General features: G+C 40.1%; 1 protein-coding gene and 1 long non-coding RNA gene across 8 annotated transcripts in view; both read right to left on the minus strand.

The window, feature by feature from the left end:
* The window catches only part of C1D (C1D nuclear receptor corepressor), a 132,374-nt gene that overhangs the window by 25,145 nt on the left and 80,742 nt on the right, over positions 1-26,487 (minus strand). For 4 of the 7 annotated variants that reach the window (XM_055540496.1, XM_055540497.1, XM_055540498.1 and 1 more), the window contains exon 6: positions 25,587-25,741. The exons of 1 other annotated variant lie outside the window; for it this stretch is intronic. In XM_055540496.1, the coding sequence (XP_055396471.1) occupies positions 25,602-25,741 (140 nt within the window). In that variant the 3' untranslated portion in view covers positions 25,587-25,601. Of the gene's footprint in view, positions 1-21,078; positions 21,375-22,365; positions 22,415-25,586; positions 25,742-26,487 lie in introns of those variants that run through there. 2 more of the 7 variants (XM_055540505.1, XM_055540506.1) reach the window with 2 other exon arrangements.
* On the minus strand, positions 834-16,126 carry LOC129623270 (uncharacterized). Its single transcript, XR_008700447.1, has 4 exons — positions 15,898-16,126; positions 15,337-15,686; positions 4,188-4,266; positions 834-1,027 (listed from the first exon to the last, which is right to left on the minus strand). It is a non-coding gene; the product is annotated as an uncharacterized LOC129623270 (long non-coding RNA).

Raw genomic sequence — 26,487 nt, forward strand, 5'->3', positions numbered from 1 at the left:
CTTCCTCTTCTCTCAGGGCTCCAGTTCTTCCCTCCTCCTCTTCCATGCTGGCTTACTAAACCCCACTGAATTCAGCAAAACTCCACCGAATTCAGCAAAACAAAGGACTCTCCAAGTAACAGGACCCACCCTCCTTCCGAGGCAGTGGAGTGACTGTCTTTTGTTACTTGAGCATCTTTTGGGGGCTTAATCCCCAGCCGAAGTGGCTTATCAAAGTAGTTCTCCCAAACGCCTACGGTGTTTTCTTCAAGAATACTGGTGAATAAAATTTTCTCCATCTTGTTACACTTATTATTCTGAATTCCTTTGCACTTTGTTCAAAAGAAACCAGTCATTGAAACTTGATTTTGAGAACCAAAGCTTGTATTCAGCAACTTCTGAAAAGAGTAGTTAATTCTATTTGAGTTTCTCTCCATAGCCCCATTCAAAACAGGTTGTGTGTATCTAAGAATAAGTGGGGTCACCACACAAGAGGTTTATTATCAGGGCGAAGCTTCGGAAAGCAACTCCCACTACTTAATGCTGAAAGGAAGGGAGAAAAAGAAAAGGGAATCCAAGCTGCCATGAATGGAAGGAGGCAGTTAAAGAGGAATGAGGGGATGGAGAAACAGAAGGAACGGGAGATGACAGGATGGGAAATATTTGAGAAACCACTATCACAGCATATAGCTGTCTGTTGTTCTGGTTCAAAAGAAGGAAAAAAAAAAAACTATCCATACAAACCAGAAAGTCAACTCTGATTTGCTTTCCCAAAGCCTTTGCTCTTCTTCAAGTATCTTTATTGAGACTGTATTTGGTTTTCTACTAGTGGGGGGGGGGGGGGGGGTGGGTTGTAATATTTCCACTGCTTCTTTTGGTTAAAAAGATAAACTTAGTCCCAAGGGCCCTGAAGGCCTGTACAGTGACCTGTGGCCCCTTATTCTGCCTGCACGGGGTAGGCATTTGATGCTTAAATCACTCTGAGCCTTTTTGTTGTTGTTGTTCTCGTCCGTTTTTGAGAAACTCCCCGGTTTTCTTGCTGCTGCACCTGCCAAGCCAAAAAAAAAAAAAAGAAGAAGCAGCCTGAGAAGCAGAGAAACTGGCCGCTCTGAAGGGGACCAGAGGCCAGATTATGTCAACAATCCCCCTCACCCTGAAAGGAGCTGGCCTGACGGCTCTCGTGTTGTCAAATGACAATTTTGACTCCCTGCATTTCAAGAGTCACGCACAAATGGTTCCATCTGAAGCCCTCTGGGTAATAGTAGCCTTTTGAGGTTATGATATCTCTGGATGGAATTCAATAAGAGAAATTCACTTTCAATTGAGCCCCTGGAACAGAGCCAGGCAAGCCAAACAATACAATATGCTTCCCAAGAAAATTGGACCCATCCTCTTTCTTTCTCTCCTTCCTTTCACTTTCTGCTTCTAACCTTGTTCACAAGTTACCTCTTCCCGCTTCTACTCCCTCCTTCTACCAGGGGACAGCAGAGCTTTTAAAAATAAAACCCAGCACATAAATCGGAGCAGTTTGTATAGAATGACACAGCTGCCACGTGACAGCCTTGAGAATTTACTCTCTCCTCAGCTGACCTCTGCGACTTCTGCCAGGAAACTGGCAGAGAGCCACTGTAAAGGGGACATCAGGATTAGCACAATCACTAGTTTTCCATTGCTGGTTCATATAAACAGTTTGACTCTTTTCCGTTTTTTACTTTTAAACTGAGAGAGGGTGAAACATATAAAGCCTGCCCAAACAGAGACCCAACTGTTGGCTTTTTTTCTTTCAATATCTGTCTCTCCCATCTCTGTGTGTGTGCACGTGTGTGTGTGTGTCTGTGTGTGTGTGTGTGTGTGTGTCTTCTTTCTCTCTCTCTCCCCTCCTCTTTTTGCTTGGTTTATTCATTTTGCCAAGATTTTCCTCTGAATAATTATTATTTCTTGGACTGGAAAAGGTTGTAATTCTCTTTGTCTTTTGCATTTGATCATCCAAGTGGATTAATGTGGGTGTTAAATGGGTGGAAAAAGTCGTTTTCTTTGTCAAATTCTCTTAATCATCCTTTGGATTTCACACTCTCCTTCTCTCCACCCACACACAACCCTCCCGCCCCAACAGGAATGGTGTGGGTGTGTTTCCTCTTGCAAGTTGTTTCCTTTTTGGAGAGCAGTCCATCTGAAAGCCAGGAATGAGAAGATGCACAAAAGAGAACCACACACCAGTGTATGGCTTTGTACCAACCAGGCAGGCATGTGTGCAGGGGATGGGGGTGCTGGGGGCAGAGTGCACTTTGCTTCAGATCTATCTGTAACAGATCAAATTTGCTCCTCTGAAGACTCTCTCTGGTTCTAATGTCACAGGGTTCAGGGGCCGACTTTGGATTGTGTTTGTTTTTCTCTCAGAGAAAGCAAAGAGGAGGCAGCCGTTGAAAGTGAAAGTGAAGTCGCTCAGTCGTGTCCAGCTCTTTGCGACCACATGCACCGTAGCCTACCAGTAGCCTCGGTCCATGGGATTTTACAGGCATGAATACTGAAGTGGGTTGCCATTTCCTCCTCCAAGGGATCTTCCCAACCCAGGTCTACCGCACTGTAGGCAGACGCTTTACCGTATGAGCTATTGGAGAAGCCCAGGCAGCCACTACATAATATTTAAATAAACACCAGTGGAAGGACAACTATCCCAAGCCCAAAGCGCTCATCCTCTTGTGAGTTCAAAATCATGCCTTCTTCTAACCTCAGGAGCAGCAGCTTTGACTCTTTGCAAAAGATTCCACCAGTCCACCACCCATAGGCCCTCCCTCCCCACCCTATCTCCCCTGCATGGAATCTTATGGAATTATGTGTCTGTAAACTGGGTATGATGGTTTAGAAGCTATCATGGGTGGGTGAATGGGAAATTACTCTATAGACTTAAGGATCAGCTACTTTAAAGGGCTTGGTCCACCCCTTCTGTAGGTAGTCTCCTGGAGAGAAGAGTGCATGGAAAGCAAGCAGCCCAGCAAAGAAATTCACAAACATTTGACGAATCAGTAATAAAGTAGTTAATATAACTAAGAATTTGGTTGGTTTCTGAAAGTTTCAGTCATTGAAATGAAGTGCATTTGAGAACATACCTGTGATGTATCCCCTTGTAGCCCAAACAGTTCCATAATGATCCTACAATCATCAGGACTTTATCCTCATCCCCCCAAGGTTCCTACTCTGCTAATGATGAACTTTTAGATAAACATACTAGCTTCCACAGGGTCACTGAAGCCCTTCTACACCAACCCTGTCCATGAAGCTCCACGCACCAATGGGGGAATCACTGTATATCAACAGAGAAAACTGACGCATGTTGCTGCCTGCATGTGACCATATGGACACCCAGTCATCAAGATGACTGATCTCAGGAATTTTACTCCTGGGTATATATCAAAAAAACACTAATTCAAAAAGATACATGCACCCCAATGTTCATAGCAGCATTATTTACAATAACCAGGATATGGAATTGACCTAAGATATATAGGAAATGACATACATGTGTATATGTATATGGACTTGTAGGACATTGCCCTAGTGAAATAAGTCAGATAGAGAGAGGCAAATACTGTATGATATCACTACATGTGGAATCTAAAAAACACAAAGAATTGGTGAATATAACAAAAAAAGAAGCTGACTCACAGATACAGACAGCAAACTAGCAGTTACCAGTGGGTAAGGTTGGGAGGCAATGTAAGGGTGAGGGAATGGGAGGTACAAAGCATTGGGGTATGATAGGCTACAGGGGTGTATTCTACAACATGGGGAATATAGCCTATATTTTGTAATAACTGTAAATGGAAAGTAGCCTTTGCTGCTGCTGCTGCTAAGTCGCTTCAGTAGTGTCCGACTCTGTGCGACCCCATAGATGGCAGCCCACCAGGCTCCCCTGTCCCTGGGATTCTCCAGGCAAGAACACTGGAGTGGGTTGCCATTTCCTTCTCCAACGCATGAAAGTGAAAAGTGAAAGGGAAGTCGCTCAGTCGTGTCTGACTCTTAGCGACCCCATGGACTACAGCCCACCAGGTTCCTCCGTCCATGGGATTTTCCAGGCAAGAGTACTGGAGTGGGGTGCCATTACCTTCTCCGAAGTAGCCTTTAAAATTGTATAAAAATAAAAAAGATAACTGGTCATCGTAATAGATCTGTTATCTACCTAGGCAAAGACAAAAAAAATAGATTTTTACCTCAAGTTCCAATTTTGATTAATTCTTAATGGTTATCTTCAAAGTTATACTGAAAAAGATCCTTCAGCCACATTCAAATCTAGCAAATGAGAATACTGAGATTAACAGATTAAAAAACAAGGACCTACTATATAGCACAGGGAACCATATTTAATTATTCAATATCTTATAATAACCTAAAATGGAAAAGAATCTGAGAAAGAATGTATATATGTATACATATATGTTACTAAATCACTTTGCTGTATATTTGAAACTAACACATTATAAATCAATTGCACTTCAATTTTTTAAAAAAACTAATACAGGTATATACATATATATGTATAACTGAATCACTTTGCTGTACACCTGAAATTAACAAAACATTGTAAATGACCTATACTTCAATTTTTAAAAAAAAAATGAATACTGAGATCAATGAGCTATGTCTGCCATGGGTGAGATTGGTAACATAGGTGTTGCCTATTAGCTATTCCTAACAAGCGGATTCCAAAGGCTAGAACAGAAGACTTCACATCAATGTTTCAAATTTCATCAAGTGGAAAGGCCCTATATTTTTCCAGAATAGTGTTTTAACCATAAAAGTGTTGTTTCTCTCTGATAGCTGCCACTGATCGAATAGCTACAGTGTCCCAGGCACTATGCTGTGATCATCACCTATTTATTTTATTCAATATTTATTATTATACCTCAAAGCAGGTGTTATCCCCATTTTGCAGCTGACAAAATATCAGAAAGGTTAAATAATTTGTCCAAGGTCTCATCGGCAATAGGTGGTGAAGTCAAGACCTGAAGGAGGTCTGCAGTGAAGTCTAAAGCCAAGGATTCTGTCATAAATCCTGCTGTCTCCTTGGGATTAGAAGACAAGAAGGCAGAATCAGGGAGCGGGAATCCTTGGCAGTTTGCTGCCAAGCCTTACAGCAAAATCTTCAAGCTGCCCATCATTCTTTTTGGCTCCTGACAGCTCCAGCTAATTGTCTGCCATTAGGCAGTTGAGATTTTTAATTACAGTTATATTCAGCTGAGCTGAAATTTCAGCTAATTATAATTGAAATTGAGGGCTAAAAGCAAGTTTCAAAGGTCATCCAGCAGTTTTCTTTGTGTGTATATATGTCTTTTTTTAATGCAGTGTAAGTAATGTGTGTATATGGTTTAAAAAATCAAATACTATATGAATTGACTTACATTGAAAATTGGTGACCCTCTCCTGTGCCCCACCCATTCCTTCTTTCCAGAAGCAAGCACTTTTAATCATTTCTATTTTTATTTCTTCTAGTGGTTACTTCCAATCTCTCTATAATAGATATATAGCTCTATTTCTTGATTTATTATACTTAGACATTATCTACTGACTTCCACTATGATGGATAAAAATTTAACTCGCCTTCATCACCCCTACCTTGCTTCCTATCCACCCACCCCGATTTAGTTACACTCCCATTTTCAGTTCTTCCTCTCAACATCAGGAACTTCAAGTGGCAGATTAAAGCCCACTTCTTGTTACATCAACTATTCACAGCTATTTCCTTCTTCCTCTCTTCCACTCCCCAACCTTTGTCAGCTATACCTGTAATGCTTACATTATCAAGATACATAATATTTATATTCTGTTTGAAACCAGTTAAGTCCTTCATGATTTATATGAGTAAATATTAAAAGTTGAAAAACACGAAAATAACATAATATTTCTGGCACCTATTCAAAAGAATTCTTCTCTTCACATTCCATCAGTTGGTCAAAATCATGCCTCAGGTGTGTTGGCTTTATATTTGGACCTAGACTTTCTTGTACACTTGTGTTATAATTGTTTTCCTGAAGCCTCTGATTCATTTTTCCTTTTTCTTATTTTCTGAAGTATTATAACAACCTCACGATTTTCAAAGTTCTCAGTATACAATTCATCCTATAAGATCCCCTGTCCTCCACATGGCCATGACCTCTTTCACAGCATCCCCTGTCTTTGCTCTCCCATCAGGACTAGTTTCTCCTGAGATTTGAGACACAGCTTCAGGATGGGATTTTTGTTTGTTGCTCTTCTAGCTTGGAGCTTTTGTTTCCCATAGCTTCCTCTTTCTTAGTTCATACCTTTGATTTTTTTTTTTTTTTAACTTTTGGAGTATAACAGATTAACACTGTTATGATAGTTTCAGGTGGACAGCAAAGGGACTCAGCCATACATACACATGAATCCATTCTTTCCCAAACTCCCCTCTCCACTTTTTTCTAAAACATATTCTCTAATAGTTCCTAATACAGTGGGCATGGTCATAATCTTTCTGAACCCTTGAAAAAAAATGATTTTTATTCTGACCTCAAACTTAATTGATAGATTAGCTAGGTATAGAATTTTAGAGCAAAAGCCATATTTACTCAGAACTTTAAAAGAATTGCTCAAAGTCTTCTAGCGCTCAGTGCTGCTGTTAAGAACTTTAATGTTAGATCAATTCCTGTGGTCTAAATGTTTGTGTCTCTAAGCTGAAACTCCAGTACTTTGGCCACCTCGTGCGAAGAGTTGACTCATTGGAAAAGATTCTGATGCTGGGAAGGATTGGGGGCAGGATGAAAAGGGGACAACAGAGAATGAGATGGCTGGATGGCATCACTGACTGGATGGATGTAAGTTTGAGTGAAGCCCGGGAGTTGGTGACGGACAGGGAGGCCTGGCGTGCTGCAATTCATGGTGTCGCAAAGAGTCAGACACGACTGAGTGACTGAACTGAACTGAACTGAACTGAAATGTTTGTGTCTCCCTCAAATTCATATATTGAAATTAGAATGCCCAATGTGATATTATTTGGAGGTGGAGACTTTGGGAGTTGCTTCAGTCATGAGGGTTGGAGCCCTAATGAATAGAATTAGTGCATTTAGCCCCCTACCACCACTTTGGAAATACAATGAGTAGGGGCCAACTATGAGCCAGGAAGAGGGTCTCACCAAATGTGATCATACCAGCCCCTTGATCTTGGGCTTCCAGCCTCTAGAACTGTGAGAAATAAATGTTTGTTTTTATAAGCTACCCTAGTTTCTTGCATTTTGTTATAGTAGCATGAACAATGGGCTTCCCAAGTGGCACTAGTAGTAAAGAATCTCCCTGCCAACACAGGTAGACGTAAGAGACATGAGTTCAATCCCTGGGTTGAGAAGATTCCCTGGAGGAGGGCACATCAACCCACTCCAGTGTTCTTGCCTGGATAATCCCATGGACAGAGGAACCTGGTGGGCTACAGTCCACAGGGTCGCAAAGAGTCAGACACAGCTGAAGTGACTTAGCATGAACAAACTAAGACACTGACTCTTGTTCCTTTCTAAATTGCCTGCTTTTCCTCTCAGGAAACTTTTAAGACCTTATCTTTATTTCCAATAAAACAAAATTTTATGATTATTTGTCTTGGTGAGGATCTTTTTTAATTTATTGCACTCAATGCTTAGAAGATCATTTTAATCTGAAGACTTGTATCTTTCTCCTGTTCTGGGTAATTTTCTTTTCTTATTTATTTAATAATTTCCTCTCTCTGGTTTCCTCTGTAAATTCAGAAACCCCTATTAAAGCCAGTGTATTATTCAGAGGATACTACTCCTGTGTTAATCCTCCTAAGTTTTCATTCTCTTTCTAATTATTTCTTTCTCTCCTCCCTTTCTTTCTTTCTCTTTTTCATTTTTATACTCTAAGTTCTTAGAGATTTCCTTCATTCCCCCTCCCAATCTTTACATCTATATATATCTTTATTTTGTTGGCAATCATCATTTATGTTTCACAAGCTCTTTCTTATTTTATCTCTTTTTTCCTTTTTATAACATTCTCTTTTGTTTTATGAATACCAAAGTTTCTTAAATACCTGTGAAGAAGCTAATTTTTTAAGTTCTCCTCTGTCTCTTGAATTATTTCTATTTCTTGTTGTTTCTCTTAGCCATTCCCTTTCAAGTTACTGGCTTTGCTCAAGACTTTGATAATCATCAAGTATCTTTTCATGTTTAAGAAGGAAACAGTAGAACAGCTGACCAGGTCTGTGAATAAGGTTTGGCTTATCAACCAGCAGGTTTTGCTTTACTTGAACCAGGGGGGAACCTGCCATTACATCTGGAGACTCCTCAATTCCATAATGAAGAGAGCTTTGACCTAGGGCAGTAATCCTCACATTAGTCCTCTTCCAAAGACTGTGTTCAGTTTCTTTAGAGAATGTTCATCTTGAGAAAAGGGGCTATTCTGAGTTGCACAGGGAAGATGGCAGGAGTGATATCAACAGTTGCATGGAGCTCCAATTTGTATTCCATTTTCAGTCCTACTGACATGAATTCTACTTTCACGGACAGAGCCTCCCTATAGATTTTTTGGGCAATGGGTGTTTTCCTTTTACTAAAATCCAAGTACACATTAGTATGCTAAACTTTATTCACTCTGTTTTACTAGCCAAGTCTCAAAATGTTTTCTGCCTTTTAGAGATTTGTTGAGATTTATGAACCATCACTACTCACTTACACACTTATTAATTTTAGTTTTTATACATTTTTAGTTTTTAACTCTTTACATAATTTTAATGCTGTCTGAGAAAGGGAGAACAATTCTGCCATTTAGAACTAAAGTCCATGAAATGGTTTTCAGGTAGTGCTCCACAAGATCAAGCTTATGAAGAGAAAGAGCAAGGATGCGACACCAAAATAAGAGCTGATCAAGTGACACTTCCCAGCTAGAGCTTGCTGCTTTTATTGATGGTGCTTTGATATATTTCATTTGATTAGATTTTCCTACATGAAAGAACAAGAAAGAATCAAAGAATAATTCAAGACAAATTATAATCAAGTACTGATATAAGTGAGCTCTCAGGTGTGGGCTAGAATAGTCAGAGAAGGGTAATTGGGAAGAGGTAGAACTTCTAGTAATGCTCAAAATTCTCCAAGCCAGGCTTCAGCAATACGTGAACCATGAACTTTCAGATGTTCAAGCTGGTTTTAGAAAAGGCAGAGGAACCAGAGATCAAATTGCCAACATCCGCTGGATCATGGAAAAAGCAAGAGAGTTCCAGAAAAACATCTCTTTCTGCTTTATTGACTATGCCAAAGCCTTTGACTGCGTGGAGCACAATAAACTGTGGAAAATTCTGAAAGAGATGGGAATACCAGACCACCTGACCTGCCTCTTGAGAAATTTGTATGCAGGTCAGGAAGCAACAGTTAGAACTGGACATGGAACAACAGACTGCTTCCAAATAGGAAAAGGAGTACATCAAGGCTGTATACTGTCACCCTGCTTGTTTAACTTCTATGCAGAGAGTACATCATGAGAAACGCTGGACTGGAAGAAACACAAGCTGGAATCAAGATTGCAGGGAGAAATATCAATAACCTCAGATATGCAGATGACACCACCCTTATGGCAGAAAGTGAAGAGGAACTCAAAAGCCTCTTGATGAAAGTGAAAGTGGAGAGTGAAAAAGTTGGCTTAAAGCTCAACATTCAGAAAACAAAGATCATGGCATCCGATCCCATCACTTCATGGGAAATAGATGGGAAAACAGTGTCAGACTTTATTTTTTGGGGATCCAAAATCACTGCAGATGGTGACTGCAGCCATGAAATTAAAAGACGCTTACTCCTTGGAAGGAAAGTTATGACCAACCTAGATAGCATATTGAAAAGCAGAGACATTACTTTGCCAACAAAGGTCCGTCTAGTCGAGGCTATGGTTTTTCCAGTAGTCATGTATGGATGTGAGAGTTCGACTGTGAAGAAGGCTGAGCACCGAAGAATTGATGCTTTTGAACTGTGGTGTTGGAGAAGACTCTTGAGAGTCCCTTGGACTGCAGGGAGATCCAACCAGTCCATTCTGAAGGAGATCAGCCCTGGGATTTCTTTGGAAGGAATGATGCTAAAGCTGAAACTCCAGTACTTTGGCCACCTCATGCAAAGAGTTGACTCATTGGAAAAGACTCTGATGCTGGGAGGGATTGGGGGCAGGAGGAGAAGGGGATGACAGAGGATGAGATGGCTGGATGGCATCACTGACTGGATGGACATGAGTCTTAATGAACTCCGGGAGTTGGTGAGGGACAGGGAGGCCTGGCATGCTGCAATTCATGGGGTTGCAAAGAGTCGGACACGACTGAGTGACTGAACTGAACTTAGAACTTCTAGAGAAATCTGGCTCTGAAAATGTATGTTGGGGCCAGATTCTACAGGACTTTTAAGCTATGCTGACAAGTCTGGGCTTTATCCTAAATATTAAGGAGTAATTAAACGGTTTAAAAGAAGGAAGTAAAAGGATTTGAAGTATGTTTTTGAAAGGTCACCCTGACTTTAGATGCATAGAGGTGATCATCAGTAAGCAGGCAAGGACCGCTCATGTTTCCCTTCCCTCAATCTTTACCACACCCTCCACAGGTAGGATAGGCAAGTATTGTTGTTATTCCTAATTCACAAGTGGGGAATAGGCTCAGAGAGATTTTCTGATTTGTTTGAATTTACATGAGTCATAAATGATCAGAGCCATGCCAGAACTCTTGTTTAACTCCTTCTGGACAGGGGTAAATGAACCATAGTAAATCACTGAAGTTTGGTCAAAACCAACTAGTCAATGTCACTGCCCATCCTGGACATCTGCCCTCCTGGCCCCATTCCCTACATGCCAGTGATCTTATATCACCAACTCCCTAACTCTTTAGAGCCTAGCTTTACAGCCACCTCAGGAAATCTAGAGTTCAGAGAGATAAAAAGCAAGAGAAAAACAATAATGTGAATTCATCATCTACTATGACCCTTCTTTCTTTCCCAAAATCCCTTTATGATTACTGAAATGGGTTAAAGAATGTCACCTTAAATTGATATCTATGTGGGACCTCAGAAAGCAACCTTATTTGGAAATAGTCTTTGTAGAAATAACTAGTTCTGTTAAAATGAGTTCAGACTGGATTGGGATGAGTCCTAAATCCAATGACTGGAATTCTTGTATTAATAAGATGGCTATGTGACCACAGAGATACACAGGGAAGAAGGCCATGTGATAAGAAGGCAAATATTTGAGTGATGCACCTACAAACCAAGGAATCTCATGGATTGTCAAGAGCCCCCAGAAGCTGTATTTAAGCAAGGAAGAGACATGACCCTTTAAGCTTCCAGAACTGTGAGAAAATAAATTTCTGTCATTTTAAACCACTCACTGGTACTTTGTAACAGAACCAACCCAGTCCATCCTAAAGGAAATCAGTCCAGGGTGTTCATTGGAAGGACTGATGTTGAAGCTGAAACCCCAATATTTTGGCCACCTGATGCAAAGAGCTGACTCATTTGAAAAGACCCTGATGTTGGGAAAGATTGAGGGCAGGAGGAGAAGCGGTCGACAAAGGATGAGATGGTTGGATGGCATCATTGACTTGATGGACATGGGTTTGGGTAGACTCCGGGAGTTGGTGATGGACAGGGAGGCCTGACGTGCTGCAGTTCATGGGGTCACAAAGAGTTGGACATGACTGAGCAACTGAACTGAACTGAACTGAACAGATAAACTGGGAAACTAAAAGAAATGCTAAATTCAAAACCAATTGAAAAAGGAAAAACAAGTAGTGATTCCATTTAAAATAATCACCAAAGGAAAAATTTCAAAACATAGAAAAGGTTTAACAGAAAAATTAAAAACTGGCTCTGGGTTTTGGAGCAATTCCAGCTGTTTTTCCGGGTTGCTAAGTTTGTAAAAGAACGATGATATCAGCTGAAAACCTGGGCTTTGAGAGAGAAGGGAATCTTCAGAGCTGAAGTCCTGGGAAACTGACCCTCTCCAACCCGAATATTCTTGAACACCAAGTTTCTCAGCCTCCAGAAGCACCCTCCACATGGAAACTACCATTTCTGAACTGAGTGTCTCCACTTTGCTAGGCACTTGGCTAGTTTGGCCTCACTCTCTCCTTGCCACATGCCTGTCCGGCAAATACTAAGCTCTCAATTGCTATTTGTTGACCAAAGGACTGGCCCTAAGAAGCACATCCCAGCCTGTGTGAGGAAGCCACGTGCTGTCATGGAAAGCTTTACGCCAGGTGACCTCTAAGGTCTCTTCATTCTCTGTCTATATCTCTCCTCTAAAGTAGTACACAGCCAACACCCAAAAAAGGGCTTTCCTAGTCAATGAAACACTCCCCATTTCCTGATCTCCAGCTAGACCCAGAAATAAAAACACTTTAGCGCAAAGTAAAATTCTTTGTGCTGGCTTTTTGCCCATGTCAAGTTGACTTAACAAAATTCCAAAGGTGATTCACAGTTGGCCTCAGTACAGAGACATCAAGCAGAGGCGCACGTACGCAAATCCTTCTCTCTCACACACACATACCTCCAGACACAGACACATGCCTGTTCCCAAAGCCTTACTGGCTCAGACCTGCTGGTATCCTAATGGATAAATGAGGGTAGAAGAAAAGCAAGAGTAACCCTATTCACAAAGCTGGTAGAAAAGCAAAGTTTAGAAACCCTTTGTAATATAAAGAGAGGAAGAAAAATCTTAATGAACTAAGAACCAAGAGATTGGGACTGAAATCCACCCTACTGCCAACTGCCAGCCATGTGACCTTGGACAGTTCACAGCTCCAGCTCTCAAAGGATTAATTTATCTACACGGCTCCTCAACTATCCCTCATCCAATGGGCAAATCAATCCCTGCACTCTCTTTCCCCATTTCCTTGGACTCTGCACTGCTCTCAGACTGCTGTCCACACATACACTGATGTTTGCTCACTTCTGCTTTTGCACAGACTGTACCCTTCCTCTGGAAAGTTCTTCCCAGCCCAACCTCTGAGTGTGCAAATCCAATCCTCCCTTCAAGTTAAATCCAAAGGACTCTACAAAGCCTTCCTGGATCCTTAAGATGGAAATAAGCTCCTTCTTAAGCTCCTCTAGCACTCGACCTGTGATGAAATTTGACTCTTTCTCTCTCAGGCTTTAGTTATTTGGGGTATATTTGTTAACACGCTCCTCCATTAGTCTGTGAGCTTCTGGAAGGCATGGCCTGTATCTGGCTCATCTTTCAATCACCTGTCACTCCAGTACATGCTCAGAAAGCCTCCTTAAGCTGAGCAAGGACACAGAGCTCCTAAGTTATATTTCTTGTCACTGTGGTTCTCATTTGGGGCCAGAGTCCCAGGAAACTAATAAAGTTGGTTCATGCAAATAACTCCATGCCATGTGACAAAATTTTACATGCCTGTTACAAACTTGAGACTGTATGAATGACTGTATGTTTTACAAAAGTCAATCGCAAGGAAACCCCACCTTCACTGGTTTTGCTGAGCCGCATTCCAGGGGACAGATACGGTGTGGATGACTTCTGTCATCACAGGAGCCTAAACCGAAAATACTTCAGCTTGAGCAGGTGGACCAGGACTGGGCCTGGGGTCTGGGTTCCATGTATACTCTCCAGAAAGACATTTGTGGGTTGCTTTGGAAGCTGATTATCATGGGGAGAAGGAAATATTTGCTCAGCAGTAGTTGTTGTGTTTTAAAAAGTCCCCTCCCCCAGTGTACCCCTTATCCACACAGCCTGACCTCAGGCTGGAGGATTAGAGCATTTCTTGAAGAATAATGGATCTGTTTGCCTTCAGAGTCATGACCTGTTTCTTCTAATTAAGACAAACATTCTATTTTGGTATAACACAAAGAAGTGAGGAAAGTGAGAAGGTTTTGAAAAATGAAGCACTTTTGTAAATTACCTAATCCTATTTGTTTTCTTTCCCAGGTGTCACCAGCCGCTTCTACTTGAAGACTGACATAGCAAACACCAACCATTTGTCCTCTAATGACAAACTGAAATTATTTTTAAGGCCGTCTCTATGATGAAAAGCACAAGAAACAGCCATAAATTACCAGGCAGAGCCATCTATTTACAAATATCATAAATAATCATAAACATTATATATAACCGTAAATAAATATCACAGTGTTCACCCTTTTCCAGCAATCAGATAAAGCCAGATAAAAGGTCAAATGGCCCCATTTTGCTGACCCTCACCTGCCTGGAGAATGAGAAATTCTATCTCTGCTGCCAGAGCCTAGCAACTCTCTCCAGGCTCCTGAGAAAAATCAGCTTGGTACACAATCCCGTGCTAATACTTGCCCATTAAATGTTGGCAATCAAACCCCATTCATCACCCCCACAAGGCCTAATATTGATTTGCATCTGGGGTTTTTCATATTTAAGAGTTCTGCTCTGACATCAGACAATGGAATCAGATGTCCTCCCAGCTTCACTATTCTCCAGCCAAGCTACTTAAAGAAAGTTGACAACATTCCCTCAGCCTCAGTTTCTCTGAGTAGAAACAATAATAGCACCTTCCCCATAGGATTTAGTGAAAAAAGTAAGTAAAATCATGCATATAAACCACTTATAACAGCGCTTAACCGATAAGGACCAATCCAAAGAATGTTCATTGGTGCTATTCCTCAAATGTCTGTCTTCTTCAAAATAAAACTTGACCTCCTTTGCCTTGTTTTATGTAGCTTAGAAAACAAGTGAGAACACAGAAGGACACACACACACACACACACCGTGGAGATTGCATGCTAACAATATACTTCTACGTAACATCTGATTGGGTAGATAACACATGCCTTATCATGTTACAGAATATAGGCTCGTTTCCCCAAAAGCAGAGCCTGAGACAAACACTCGCATGCAAGTTGTTTATCCAGAGGTGTGACCTCAAGAGGCAGAAGTTGGAAGCAAGCTGAAAGGAAGAAAGAACAGGAAAGAGCCAACATAAGGATGCATTACTGAGTTGGCCCCTGTTATATAAGACTGGGTGTGGGATCATGTGTGATGCCCATGTTGTCCACCAAGGGGGAAGAGATAAAGCATTGCTCCACCAGCTCCTATTGCCCATTGGTCTAGAGTTGCCGCATCCACATGCTTGAGAGCCAAGCAATTTCTGAAGGACCTCCACACTGCAGCAGAGGAAAAGATGCACAATGGGGAGCATAGCACTGGCCTGAGAGTTGTACCCATGACACTGCTGGAAATCTTTACTGACCTGGTCCCCACAGGAGTGACTGGAATAAGAGATAAAGCCCAAATGACATTAGGTTATGAACAGCATTCACCAAGAGATAACCTGAAGAGGCTGAAATGTTCTCAAAGTAGACTTCCAAGAATGAACTCTTTTTCTGACAGACATACCTTCTCCACTCTGTTTAAGTTCATGCCATTAGATGACGGGGACTTGGGTCATCTAATCTTGGCTTCTGATTAAAAATAAACACCTGAAGGTATTTTTCCAAAGTTTACATCCCAGTGTCACCAACTTGAGTCTTCTTCACCCTGTTTCCAAATCGGAAGATATGATGGTTGATGGTTCCAACCCCCTCCATCAGAAACATGGCTCCTTTCTGCAATGGCCATGACAAGAAGCACCTGGTTATGCTAGGACTCTCCCAGTGAAGGAAATTCCCATTCCTCGGGAGGCAGCTGTTTCCTCTTCCCACAGCTCCATTAGAAAAACGATCTGACTTTCAGCTAAACAGGGTAGACTGAACACACATTAATCAATACACTTTCCACCAAACAGCCCAGGTCTCTCTTGACTATACTATGTCAGAGACTGGAGGAGTTAACATAGTGCCAGGGTGAGACTGCAGATGTACACTGTTGTCCACTGAAAGTGAATATCAACTGGCTTTGATCCTCTCCTTTTCAAGAGGAATGGAAAAGAATGAATTTGCCAGATAAATGACTTCATACCATGTGTCCAAGCTTGTGTCAATTGGCTTCGGCAAAAAATACCCCAGTAGCAATTGTAGCTGCTATTTGGGTGAGTTTCCAGTAGTCTACTATCATTCGTCAGGATTTTCCTGGATTTTGCAAGAGTCAGTCTGATGAATACAACAGGAATATGATGGGGATCATCCTGCATCTTTAGGTCTTGAATCTGCTGCTGCTGCTGCTAAGTCACTTCAGTCGTGTCCGACTCTGTGTGACCCCATAGACGGCAGTCCACCAGGCTCCCCCGTCCCTGGGATTCTCCAGGCAAGAACACTGGAGTGGGTTGCCATTTCTTTCTCCTATGCATGGAAATTGAAAGGAAAGTCGCTCAGTCATGTCCGACTCTTAGTGACCCCATGGACTGCAGCCCACCAGGCTCCTCCGTCCATGGGATTTTCCAGGCAAGAGCCCTGGAGTGGGGTGCCATCGCCTTCTCCGTAGGTCTCGAAGAGTGGCACTGATTTCTGCCAGTGCAGTCTTCAGTATGGTCTATTTTCTGTATCACTTGGGATGACCAATTTGTCCCAGTCTGCCTGGGCTTTCCTGGTTTGAAAACTGAATATCCCCACATATTGGGAACCTCCTAAGTCCCAAGTAAACTAGATAGTTGGTCACCCTAATGCTGCCTCCCCTCACTTACCCCTGAAAGAGATTAAAATCTTTCTGTATGATATCAAGAAGGCCCTCTAGATTTCCTACTTAGCTTTTAATTGCTAATTAATCACCTGCTTCTTATTATACTTTTCCAGAGCATCAGTTAACAATAGCCACACAATTCCATCATCTTATAGTTATTAATACCCCAATAATTCTCACCACCTGACTGATCAAATCACATCTAGTAACTACATTCTTCTTTTTTCACTTGTGCCTGTGGCATGTGAGATCTTATTTCCCTGACCAGGGATTGAACCCACTTTCCCTGCTATGGAAGTGATGATTCTTAACCACTGGACTGCTAGGGAAGTGCCTAACTGCATTCTTTTCCACCAGGATACAATTCTAATTCACTGTCAAAGTTTTAACTATGGAACCGCTATGTTGTTATTTGTGCCAGGGATTATTTGTTCTCTACCTTCTACTGGTGATGGGCTTTTTGTTAGCATCTGGGTGGAGAGGGCACCCTCCTCCCACATGGGCTTTCCAGGTGGCTCAGTAGTAAAGAATCCGCCTGCCAAGCAGGAGACATGGGTTCGATCCCTGGGTTGTAAGATGCCCTGGAGAATTATATGGCAACCCACTCTAACATTCTTCCTTGAGAAATCCCATGGACAGAGGAGCCTGGCGGGCTATAGTCCATGGGGTCACAAAGAGTTGGACACAGCTTAGCAACTAAACAGCAACAGGGCAGCCAGAGATCTAGCTCTAAAATCTCACTTCAGCATCTGCTTTCTTGACCACTTGTGATGGCAACTGTTGCAAATCGGGTTCCCTTTGAAGTGGTCCCTGAGGTGGAGAAGAGTATGCTAATGAATTATTAAGAGCTGATCCTCAACTTAACTACGGAAGGAAAGAGAGGAAACCAGGATTGGGTAGAGGGACAAGCTGTGCTGCACTGCAATCTCAAAGGAGGATTCAACTCACACTACAGTGAGATCTGAAACTAGTAGGAACCTTCAAAATTGTCCCAAATTGGGGAAGGGGGTCTTTATGTCTTGTGTGGTAAAAAAAAAAAAAAAAAAAAAAAAAATTAACCTGGTTCAAAGAGAAATCTTGCCTTGGTCCTCGGTTCCTGGAAGGTCATAACTAAGCCCTTGTAATGTCCTGCCTGATAAAAGTTTTTGTTTACCTAAGAGCCTTAAGCCACAGCAGATGGTCTCACAATGTGATTTATGGTAGGTTTTTTGGGTTAAAAGGTATCAGTTTGATCTCAAAAAGAGCTGGAGACTGATGCCAGCCATGTAGGCAGTCAACCACATCTATGTTATGGAGTCCCAATAAAAACTCTGAACACAAAGGCTCAGGTACGCTTACCTGTCTGGCAGTTCTCCCTGTGCTTTGTCGCATATTGTTGCTAGGGAATTTTGTGCTGTCTGCAATTCCACTGAGAGAGGGGGATTGGAAACTTCATACATGGAACTTTTCTGGACTCTGTCCATGATTCTCTATCCTGAATGATTTTAATCATTTCACTCTAATAAACTGTAAAAAAAAAACCTTTCTCTCTAATAAACTGTAACCGTGATCATAATAGCTTTCGAGAAGTTCTGTGAGCCCTTCTAGTGAATTGTTAAACTTGAGACTGGTCTTACAGATGCCCAAATTCTGCAATTAGTCTCAAGAATGAAGGTGGTTTGGAGAATTTTCTATATCCTGACTTTGATGGATATCATGGATATGATATTGGATATGATCTGTGTCGCCCCTGGAAGGATGGTAACTTTGGGTGTAGTTTGGGTGTAGTAGTAGCCATCAAGACAAACCCAGGAGGGGGCTGTCAACTGGGGGTTTTCTGCTATTAATGGTCTCACAAACTAGAAATTAAAGCTTTTCATTCCTGAAGAAGGCAAGTACATCACAGCATCCACCACAATGGGACAGGCTTTTGTTGTTAGATTTATATTTAAAATGGATAACCAACAAGGACCTATTGTATAGCACATGGATCTCTGCTCAGTGTTATGTGGCAGCCTGGATGGCAGAGGATTGGGGGGAGAGAATGTATACATGTATATACACGGCTGAGTCCCTTCACCTTTCACCTGAAACTATCACAGCATTGTTAATTGGCTATATCCCCATAATAAATTAAAAGTTTAAAAAAAGAAAAAGATATGCTTGTTTCATGGACAGAATCTGTGTCATTGTCTGTCTATCCATGACTTTCTGTGACTGTTATTGATAGTGCACCTAGTGGATTTAGTCATTCAATGCTGATTTCTAATGACCAAAAGCATTATTATAATCAACATCCATGGTTCCTTGCTGGAACCTCTCTCAGCAAGTATCCACATATTGGCTGCAACAGTTCTCCTAAAATGTAAAATCTAAATGTAAAAGTCAGAAGCTAAAGCATTGCTATGTGGCACTTATTCTATGAGGCAGACAACCTCTTTTGTGATTTGCATCATAGTGAACAGGGCCAAAGAAATAATCTGGAGCCATGGTTGAGTGTCAAGATTGCATTAACCCATAGAACACAATTCTAACAGTAAACACCAATTAGCTGTAATAAGTAATGACCATACAATATACACACAATTTCAAGTCAATCTTGTTCAGATCTTCTGCTATGGGTCTGCAGCCCCTGATTAAAGTTCTGTTGGAGATTTCAAAAGGTCTTCAAGTTTTCACTTGTCTTCCTTATCATCTATCTCTGCCTCACTCCAAAGTTGGAATGACTTTCTCCTATCTAGAAATTTTTTTTTGGTATTTTATTAAACATCTCTATACTGTTTCCACAGCTTCCCTTGATTATCACTTCCCCTTTCTTTAATCCTAAAGTTTGAGTGAAAAAAAAAAAATTAAAACATCTCCTTCTGTCAGACTGTCAATGAAAATAAATACAAGTTATTCTGCTCTGGTTTGAGTTTTAAATCTTTAGTAAATATGAAAATTCTTTTTCTCTTCCTCTTACCTTTTCAGACTCTTACCAAGCCATCACATTAGTATTCTACTAATGCTAGCAAAGTAAATAGCAGCTACTTTCATTGACGGCTCTCCTAAATCAAATGATTTATCTTGGCTACACAAAAGAGCTGAGTTTCAACTCAGGAACCACAGAAGGATGGATTCATGCCAAAATCTAAATTCTCTTCCAGAAAGGGCTCTGGTAAAGAAGAGTCCTCTTCCAAAACAAATCCATTTGTAAATCCTAAATAGAGTCAGCATTAAGTCCACAATTGAAGGATAGCCTTCTTTTTCAAAGCTTCGTGCAAGATAGAGAATTTTTTTCTCTAATTAAACAGTTAGCTGACTTCTCTTCCATCTTTATCATGACAGATGGATGCTTAAGTATAAGTTTTGGGATTTAATGTTCATTTTAAACTGTATTACTTTATAGCTTTAAAAGGTATTCCAGTCATTACTATAATTGCTATACATGCAAAATAGATTATAATAATGCGAACTGAACTTGAATTTTAGAAGATAAGAGTGGAAGAAACAATAACTTTTAGGCACCTTTTGACACTCAAAAACAGACTATAAGATGATCTGTCTCTCAATTCTACAAACACAAACGCTCACAGTGAGCAGACAGGAAGGAAGGCCAGTAACGCAATCAGGAGTGCTGAGGACTCTAACACTTGAGAGCAGAGGCCCACATGAAGAAGGCAGATGCTACAAAGAAACCTAAGACTGTATTCTTATGGGAGGCCGACCCAGTGTCTCCAGATTTTCTGATTTTCCCAGAGAAGCTGGAAATTCAGGTTTCATGTAAAATTTCATCTTTGTTAACACTTACATTCCCACCAATAGTGCAGGAGTTTTCCTTTTCTTCACACCCTCTCTACCATTTGTTATATGTAAAGTTTTCGATGATGGCCTTTCTACCTGGTATGAGGTGGTACCTCATTATAGTTGTGGTTTGGGTCTGTTTGTTTTTTGCATTTCACCAATAGTTAGTGATAGTGAACATTTTTTCATGTGCCTGTTGGCCATCTATTCTTTCCATTTTTATCATATTGTGGAGGAAGATGATATGGACTTTTTAAACTGGATTCCCTTTGCAGATTTTTAGAATATATTGCAGGGTCAGTGACTAATTTGACAGGCATTTTATTTGCTGATAACACACCCTGAGTGCTTAAGAAGGGTAACCTGCAAACAAAATCATGACCCAACCAGAGTACAAGGAATTCTCATTCCAGTCTCATGATGGTGCTGGATTATTTTGAGCAAATAAACACCCTTTGGAAATAACTGCCTGCTCTGGAGTCTTGAAAAAATCCACCAGTCTATAGGTTTTAGAGAAAGGCGACAAGAAATTCTGGGTAGTTGAGTAAGGAGGGAAATGATCCTACAGTGCTTATCTGCCTTAAGTTGAAGGAGCCTCTTAGTATCTGCATGTGTTATAAATAATATAATCGCCTCTGTGCAATTGGATAGTGCTAATGGAGCCAGTGAAGCCCACAATATATAATATTTATTTGAAAGAGAAAATGATTTCATTTTCATTTTATTTCTAGTACAGCCAAGCATTCGAGTAGCACACGATGAGCCTTTCAATTACATGTTTAATTCATTCAGATGATTTGAACACAGCAAGAAGATCTTAATCCCAGGGATTCTTAGTGAGAACATCCTTAGGTTAATATCATTCTCAAAGGCTTCTTGGATTGGATTTTACTTAACACCATCTCACAGACTGAACCACAGAGGCAAAAAAAAACCCAGCAAGCAATAGCAAAACTTTTCTCCACTATGTCAGTTCTTCAGAGATGGCTGCTCAAACCTCCCAGGTCAGACAAGCTCTCAAGCTGAGCATACACTAGAATCTTGTATCTCTCACATACCTTTAAAAAAAATATTAGTACAGTTTTATTTGACCAATAAACAAATCCAGAATTATGAGAACATTCAATACAGCTTTATCGGTAATTAATTAATTTTATATACAAAAAAATTAATAAGCAATATGGAAGATTTTAATAACATGACTAGAAGACCTGATGAAATTGTCATGATTATAATACTATAAGCCAAAACTATAGTAAAGAGTGCATAGAACATTTGAAAAGCAAGATTATGTTCTTATCTGTAAGACAAATCACAAATTTCAAAAAATATTATGTGGAATATTTTTTCTGATTGCAGTAAAATGCAACCATAAGTCAGTTTAAAGATGTTTTTAAAGTGCACATATCATAGACAGCTTTTTGTAAGGTAAAATAAACTTTATTATTTAATTTTTATTAATGCTATAAAATCTTTTTAATCATGTAACAAAATCATTTGTACCTTTTTTTTAGATTCCACATTTAAGTGGTATATGATCACATTTGTAACTAAAGAGTCTTTTGTATCATCATTTGTAATTGTATAGTGTTTACACACTAGAATGTAAAACCCAATGTTGTCAGAGAATGCATCTGGCTTATCATCAGTGCCCAACACAATGCCTGACTCCTGATCAGTGCTTGATACAACTTGGTGAATAGTCTGCAATACAGCACTGTTTATTCTGGAAAAATAAATTAGAATTATAATTTCTGATATAGATACATTTTTACTTACATAAAAAGGAATCCATGGATTTGTTTTCCAAAACATGTATAAAACAATATATATACCTATGGTAGTACTAGAATGTAGGGCTTAAAAGTGTCAGACAAGGGACTCCCCTGGTGGTCCAGAGGTTAAGACTTTGCACTTCCACTGCAAGTGTTGCAGGTTTGATACCTGGTCAAGCAACTAAGATTCTGAATGCTTCCCAAATGCTGTGTGACATAGCCAAAAAAATTTTTTTAAGTGGGGATCTTAGATGAACATGAGCAAGTTACTTACCTCAGTGAGCATTAAAAGAGGAGTTATGAATAATCTCAAGTGTGAAGGGCTGTTAAAAGGATGAGTGAGAAAATTGACTAAATAAAATAACTAAAAATAATTTTTAAAATCTCAGCAAACTGTCTGAGATATATACCAACTGCATGATAAATATTAGCTGTACTGAAGACTACAACCTCATTTTATGGAGAAAAATATATCTGTGTATATATAAACAACTCAAAACTATTCAGATCAAATTATTAACATGAATATGTTTGATATTAGGATTTTAGAGTTTTTTAATTTTCTTTTTATACTTTTTTTTTATTTCTGAACAATAAGGCCATTTTAATTTGTGGGTGGGGATAATAACTGAGTTTTCTACTGTAGCTTTAGCTGTCTGACCATTTATTACAAAGCAGAAAATTCTGGAGATGGTTTTCCCAGAAAATGATCTCAGACACATTTAAGTGAGTGAGGAAGATCAAATGAAGGTTTCAAATGGCTGACTGAAGTAAAGTGTTTGCCTGGTCACATTCTCCAAATTCCATTGATGTGACTGAGAAGTGCACAAACATAATAAATTTTAGCAGAGCTGAAAAGCCAAGAGAGTGGCCACTAACACATCAGAACCTTGAGAATGTTCTAGAAAAAGCAAGTGGAAACATATCTGAAGAACTCAGAATTCCATAAAGGCAGTGAGAAGTCCTCCAAGGAATAACTGTAAACAACCGTATGATCAGAGGCAGTAGGAACAGAAGGTCTAGGACTAGGCCTGGGTCCCTTTGAGACTGTGGAGAACTGTGTTCCTGCCCAGGGAGAATGCCAGATGCTGGCTTTGACCTCAAGTACAGCTCCATAACATGGACATTTTGACACCGGAGATTCTCAGAGTAGATACTGGGGCTGGAACAAAGCAATTTCCTAAATACTGTAGGCTACCCCAAGGGAAAATTGTAACCTTCATCTGAAGACAAACTACTGGTTGACCTAAAAGGGAAGTCTAGTCCACTGGGACCCATAACTGTTCTTCATTCCAAAAGAAGCACCAACACCTCCAACCAGAACTATAGTGATCCCAAGAGAAACAGGGATTTCATTTGCGCTAGGAACACACATCCAAGCTATCAAGTGTGTCTGTTTATGTGCACTTATCCAAAATTACATAGTGCCGTGAAGTATTGTCAAACATTCTATGGAAATTGATAGCTGACAGAGTGAAGGGAAGGTGAATGAGAAAGGGAAGGAGGGAGAAAGGAAAGAGGGAAAAAAGATGGCTGTTAATTGGAAATTAATTTGCTTAGAAATTAATATTGACCTTTCTATCTTTTTTTGGTCATAAGTTGTCTGATATAACTGTTTCCATCCTTTGTTTGCAATGTTTCTCTGTCATTGTGTGTGACTCTTGTATACATCAAATAACTGGAATTTATTCTCTAACTCAATCTAAGTGTCACTACACTTAATAGACTATTTTGATATAACCACCTTTATTTTGATTACTGCTATTTGATAACATCCTCATTCCTGTTACCCTTTTTTTCTATGAGCTATCATTGTGCTGTTTTTCTTTTTTCTTCTTCTTTTACTTTTGTTGATTAAAGAAGTTTTTTGTGTCCTTTTTTGCTCTACTGGTTTGGAAATAACATGTTATAGTTCCACTTTTCTCAAGATTAAATGTATGCTAAACACAAGTATTTAAAATGTTTTAATTAAATATTTTTTAAGATTGAAAAACAATTTATACATAGAAGCTCCTCTTGAACAAGGCAAGATGCCTATCATGCTTTTGCCGCCTCCTATGTTTGTTGAACGGAGAAGGCAATGGCACCCCACTCCAGTACTCTTGCCAGGAAAATCCCATGGACAGAGGAGCCTGGAAGGCTGAAGTCCATGGGGTCTCTGAGAGTTGGGCATGACTGAGGGACTTCACTTTCACTTTTCACTTTCATGCATTGGAGAAGGAAATGGCAACCCACTCCAGTGTTCTTGCCTGGAGAATCCCAGGGATGGGGGAGCCTGGTGGGCTGCCATCTATGGGGTCGCACAGAGTCGGACATGACTGAAGACTGAGGCGACTTAGCAGCAGCAGCAGGAGCATGTTTGCTGAAAACATTTGATTTTCTGTTTCCTGTTTTTATTATTACTGCTACTGCTAAGTCACTTCAGTCGTGTCTGACTCTGTGTGACCCCATAGATGGCAGCCCACCAGGCTCCCCCATCCCTGGGATTCTCCAGGCAAGAACACTGGAGTGGGTTGCCATTTCCTTCTCCAATGCATGAAAGTGAAAAGTGAAAGGGAAGTCACTCAGTCGTGTCCGACCTTCAGCGACCCCATGGACTTCAGCCTTCCAGGCTCCTCCGTCCATGGGACTTTCCAGGCAAGAGTACTGGAGTGGGGTGCCATTGCCTTCTCCATTAGGCCTCTATTTACGAATAAACCATTTAAAACTGCCAAGTAGGGTTTGGCATCAAATTTAATGGCATTAAAATGTAGGGCTTATTCAGAAACTACAATGAGGGTTCAAATTTAGGACATTTACTATTGCAACTTACTATATTACTGAGTAAATAAAATTTCCTTAACTTGATAAACGGCGTTACAGAAAACATCATACTTCAGTGTGAAATAGTAGAGGCATTTGATTACAATTCAAACCAGAGAAAGATGCTACACAACAATTATTCTGGAAGTTCAAATCAATGCAATTAGATAAGAAAGGTGAATAAAATTAATAAGTATTGGAGAAAAAGAGATAAAATAGTTGTTATTGTCAGATGACATTAGCTATTTTTTTAAAAGCAAAAAAATTAAACCAAAAAACATAGAGAACAATAAGGAAGTTCAGTAAGGCAGTGAATTACAAGATTAACATTTAAAAAAAAATTAGCTTTGTATTCAAAAAAAAAAAAAACTAATAGAAATTACAATGAAATCTCAAAGTGTCCAGAGGAACAAAAACTATGAAATAGCTAGAAATAACCAAATAAAGAGAGGCACAAACCTTCAGAAAAAAACTATTTTACTAAAGTACTAAAAAAAACTTTTCCAGATAAATGGGAAAACTAACTTTCATAAAATATCAATTATCTCATACTTAATTTATAAACTCAGAGAAATGCCAGTTAAAACATCAACAGTGTTTTTAAGGGAACTTGAAAAGCTGTATCTAAAGTTCACATAAAGGAACAAGTGCACAAAAAATATCAAGGTGATAAATATCAGTATTTTATAGGGTGTTATTCACATGATACTAAATGATGAAAAGGATATCTTTGGGGGGTTTTAGTTCTAGAAGGTCTTGTAGGTCTTCATAGAACTGTTCAACTTCAGCTTCTTCAGCATTACTGGTCAGGGCATAGACTTGAATTAATGTAATATTGAATGGTTTGCCTTGGAAACAAACAGAGATCATTCTGTCATTTTTGAGATTGCATCCAAGTACTGCATTTTGGACTCTTATTGACCATGATGGCTACTCCATTTCTTCTGAGGAATTCCTGCCCGCAGTAGTAGATATAACGGTCATCTGAGTTAAATTCACCCATTCCAGTACATTTTAGTTTGCTGATTCCTAAAATGTTGAAGTTCACTCCTGCTATCTCCTGTTTAATCACTTCCAATTTGCCTTGATTCATGGACCTAAATTCCAGGTTCCTATGCAATATTCCTCTTTACAGCATCAGACTTTACTTCCATCACCAGTCACATCCACAAATGAGTGTTGTTTTGCTTTGCTTCCATCCCTTCATTCTTCCTGGAGTTATTTCTCCACTAATTTATTCAGTGTCCTATCTTTTGCCTTTTCATACTGTTATGGGGTTCTCAAGGCAAGAATACTAAAGTGGCTTGCCATTCCCTTCTCCAGTGGACCACGTTTTGTGAGAACTCTGACAAAACAAGACCAAGAGCTGACTGTGGCTCAGATCATGAACTCTTTATTGCCAAGTTCAGACTGAAATTGAAGAAAGTAGGGAAAACCACTAGACCATTCAGGTATGACTTAAATCCCTTATGATTATACAGTGGAAGTGACAAATAGATTCAAAGGATTAGATGTGATAGACAGAGTGCCCGAAGAACTACGGACGGAGGTTCATGACATTGTACAGGAGGCAGGGATCAAGACCATCCCCAAG

The sequence above is a fragment of the Bubalus kerabau genome, chromosome 11 (assembly GCF_029407905.1).
Source record: "Bubalus kerabau isolate K-KA32 ecotype Philippines breed swamp buffalo chromosome 11, PCC_UOA_SB_1v2, whole genome shotgun sequence".
Taxonomy (NCBI): Eukaryota; Metazoa; Chordata; class Mammalia; order Artiodactyla; family Bovidae; genus Bubalus; species Bubalus kerabau.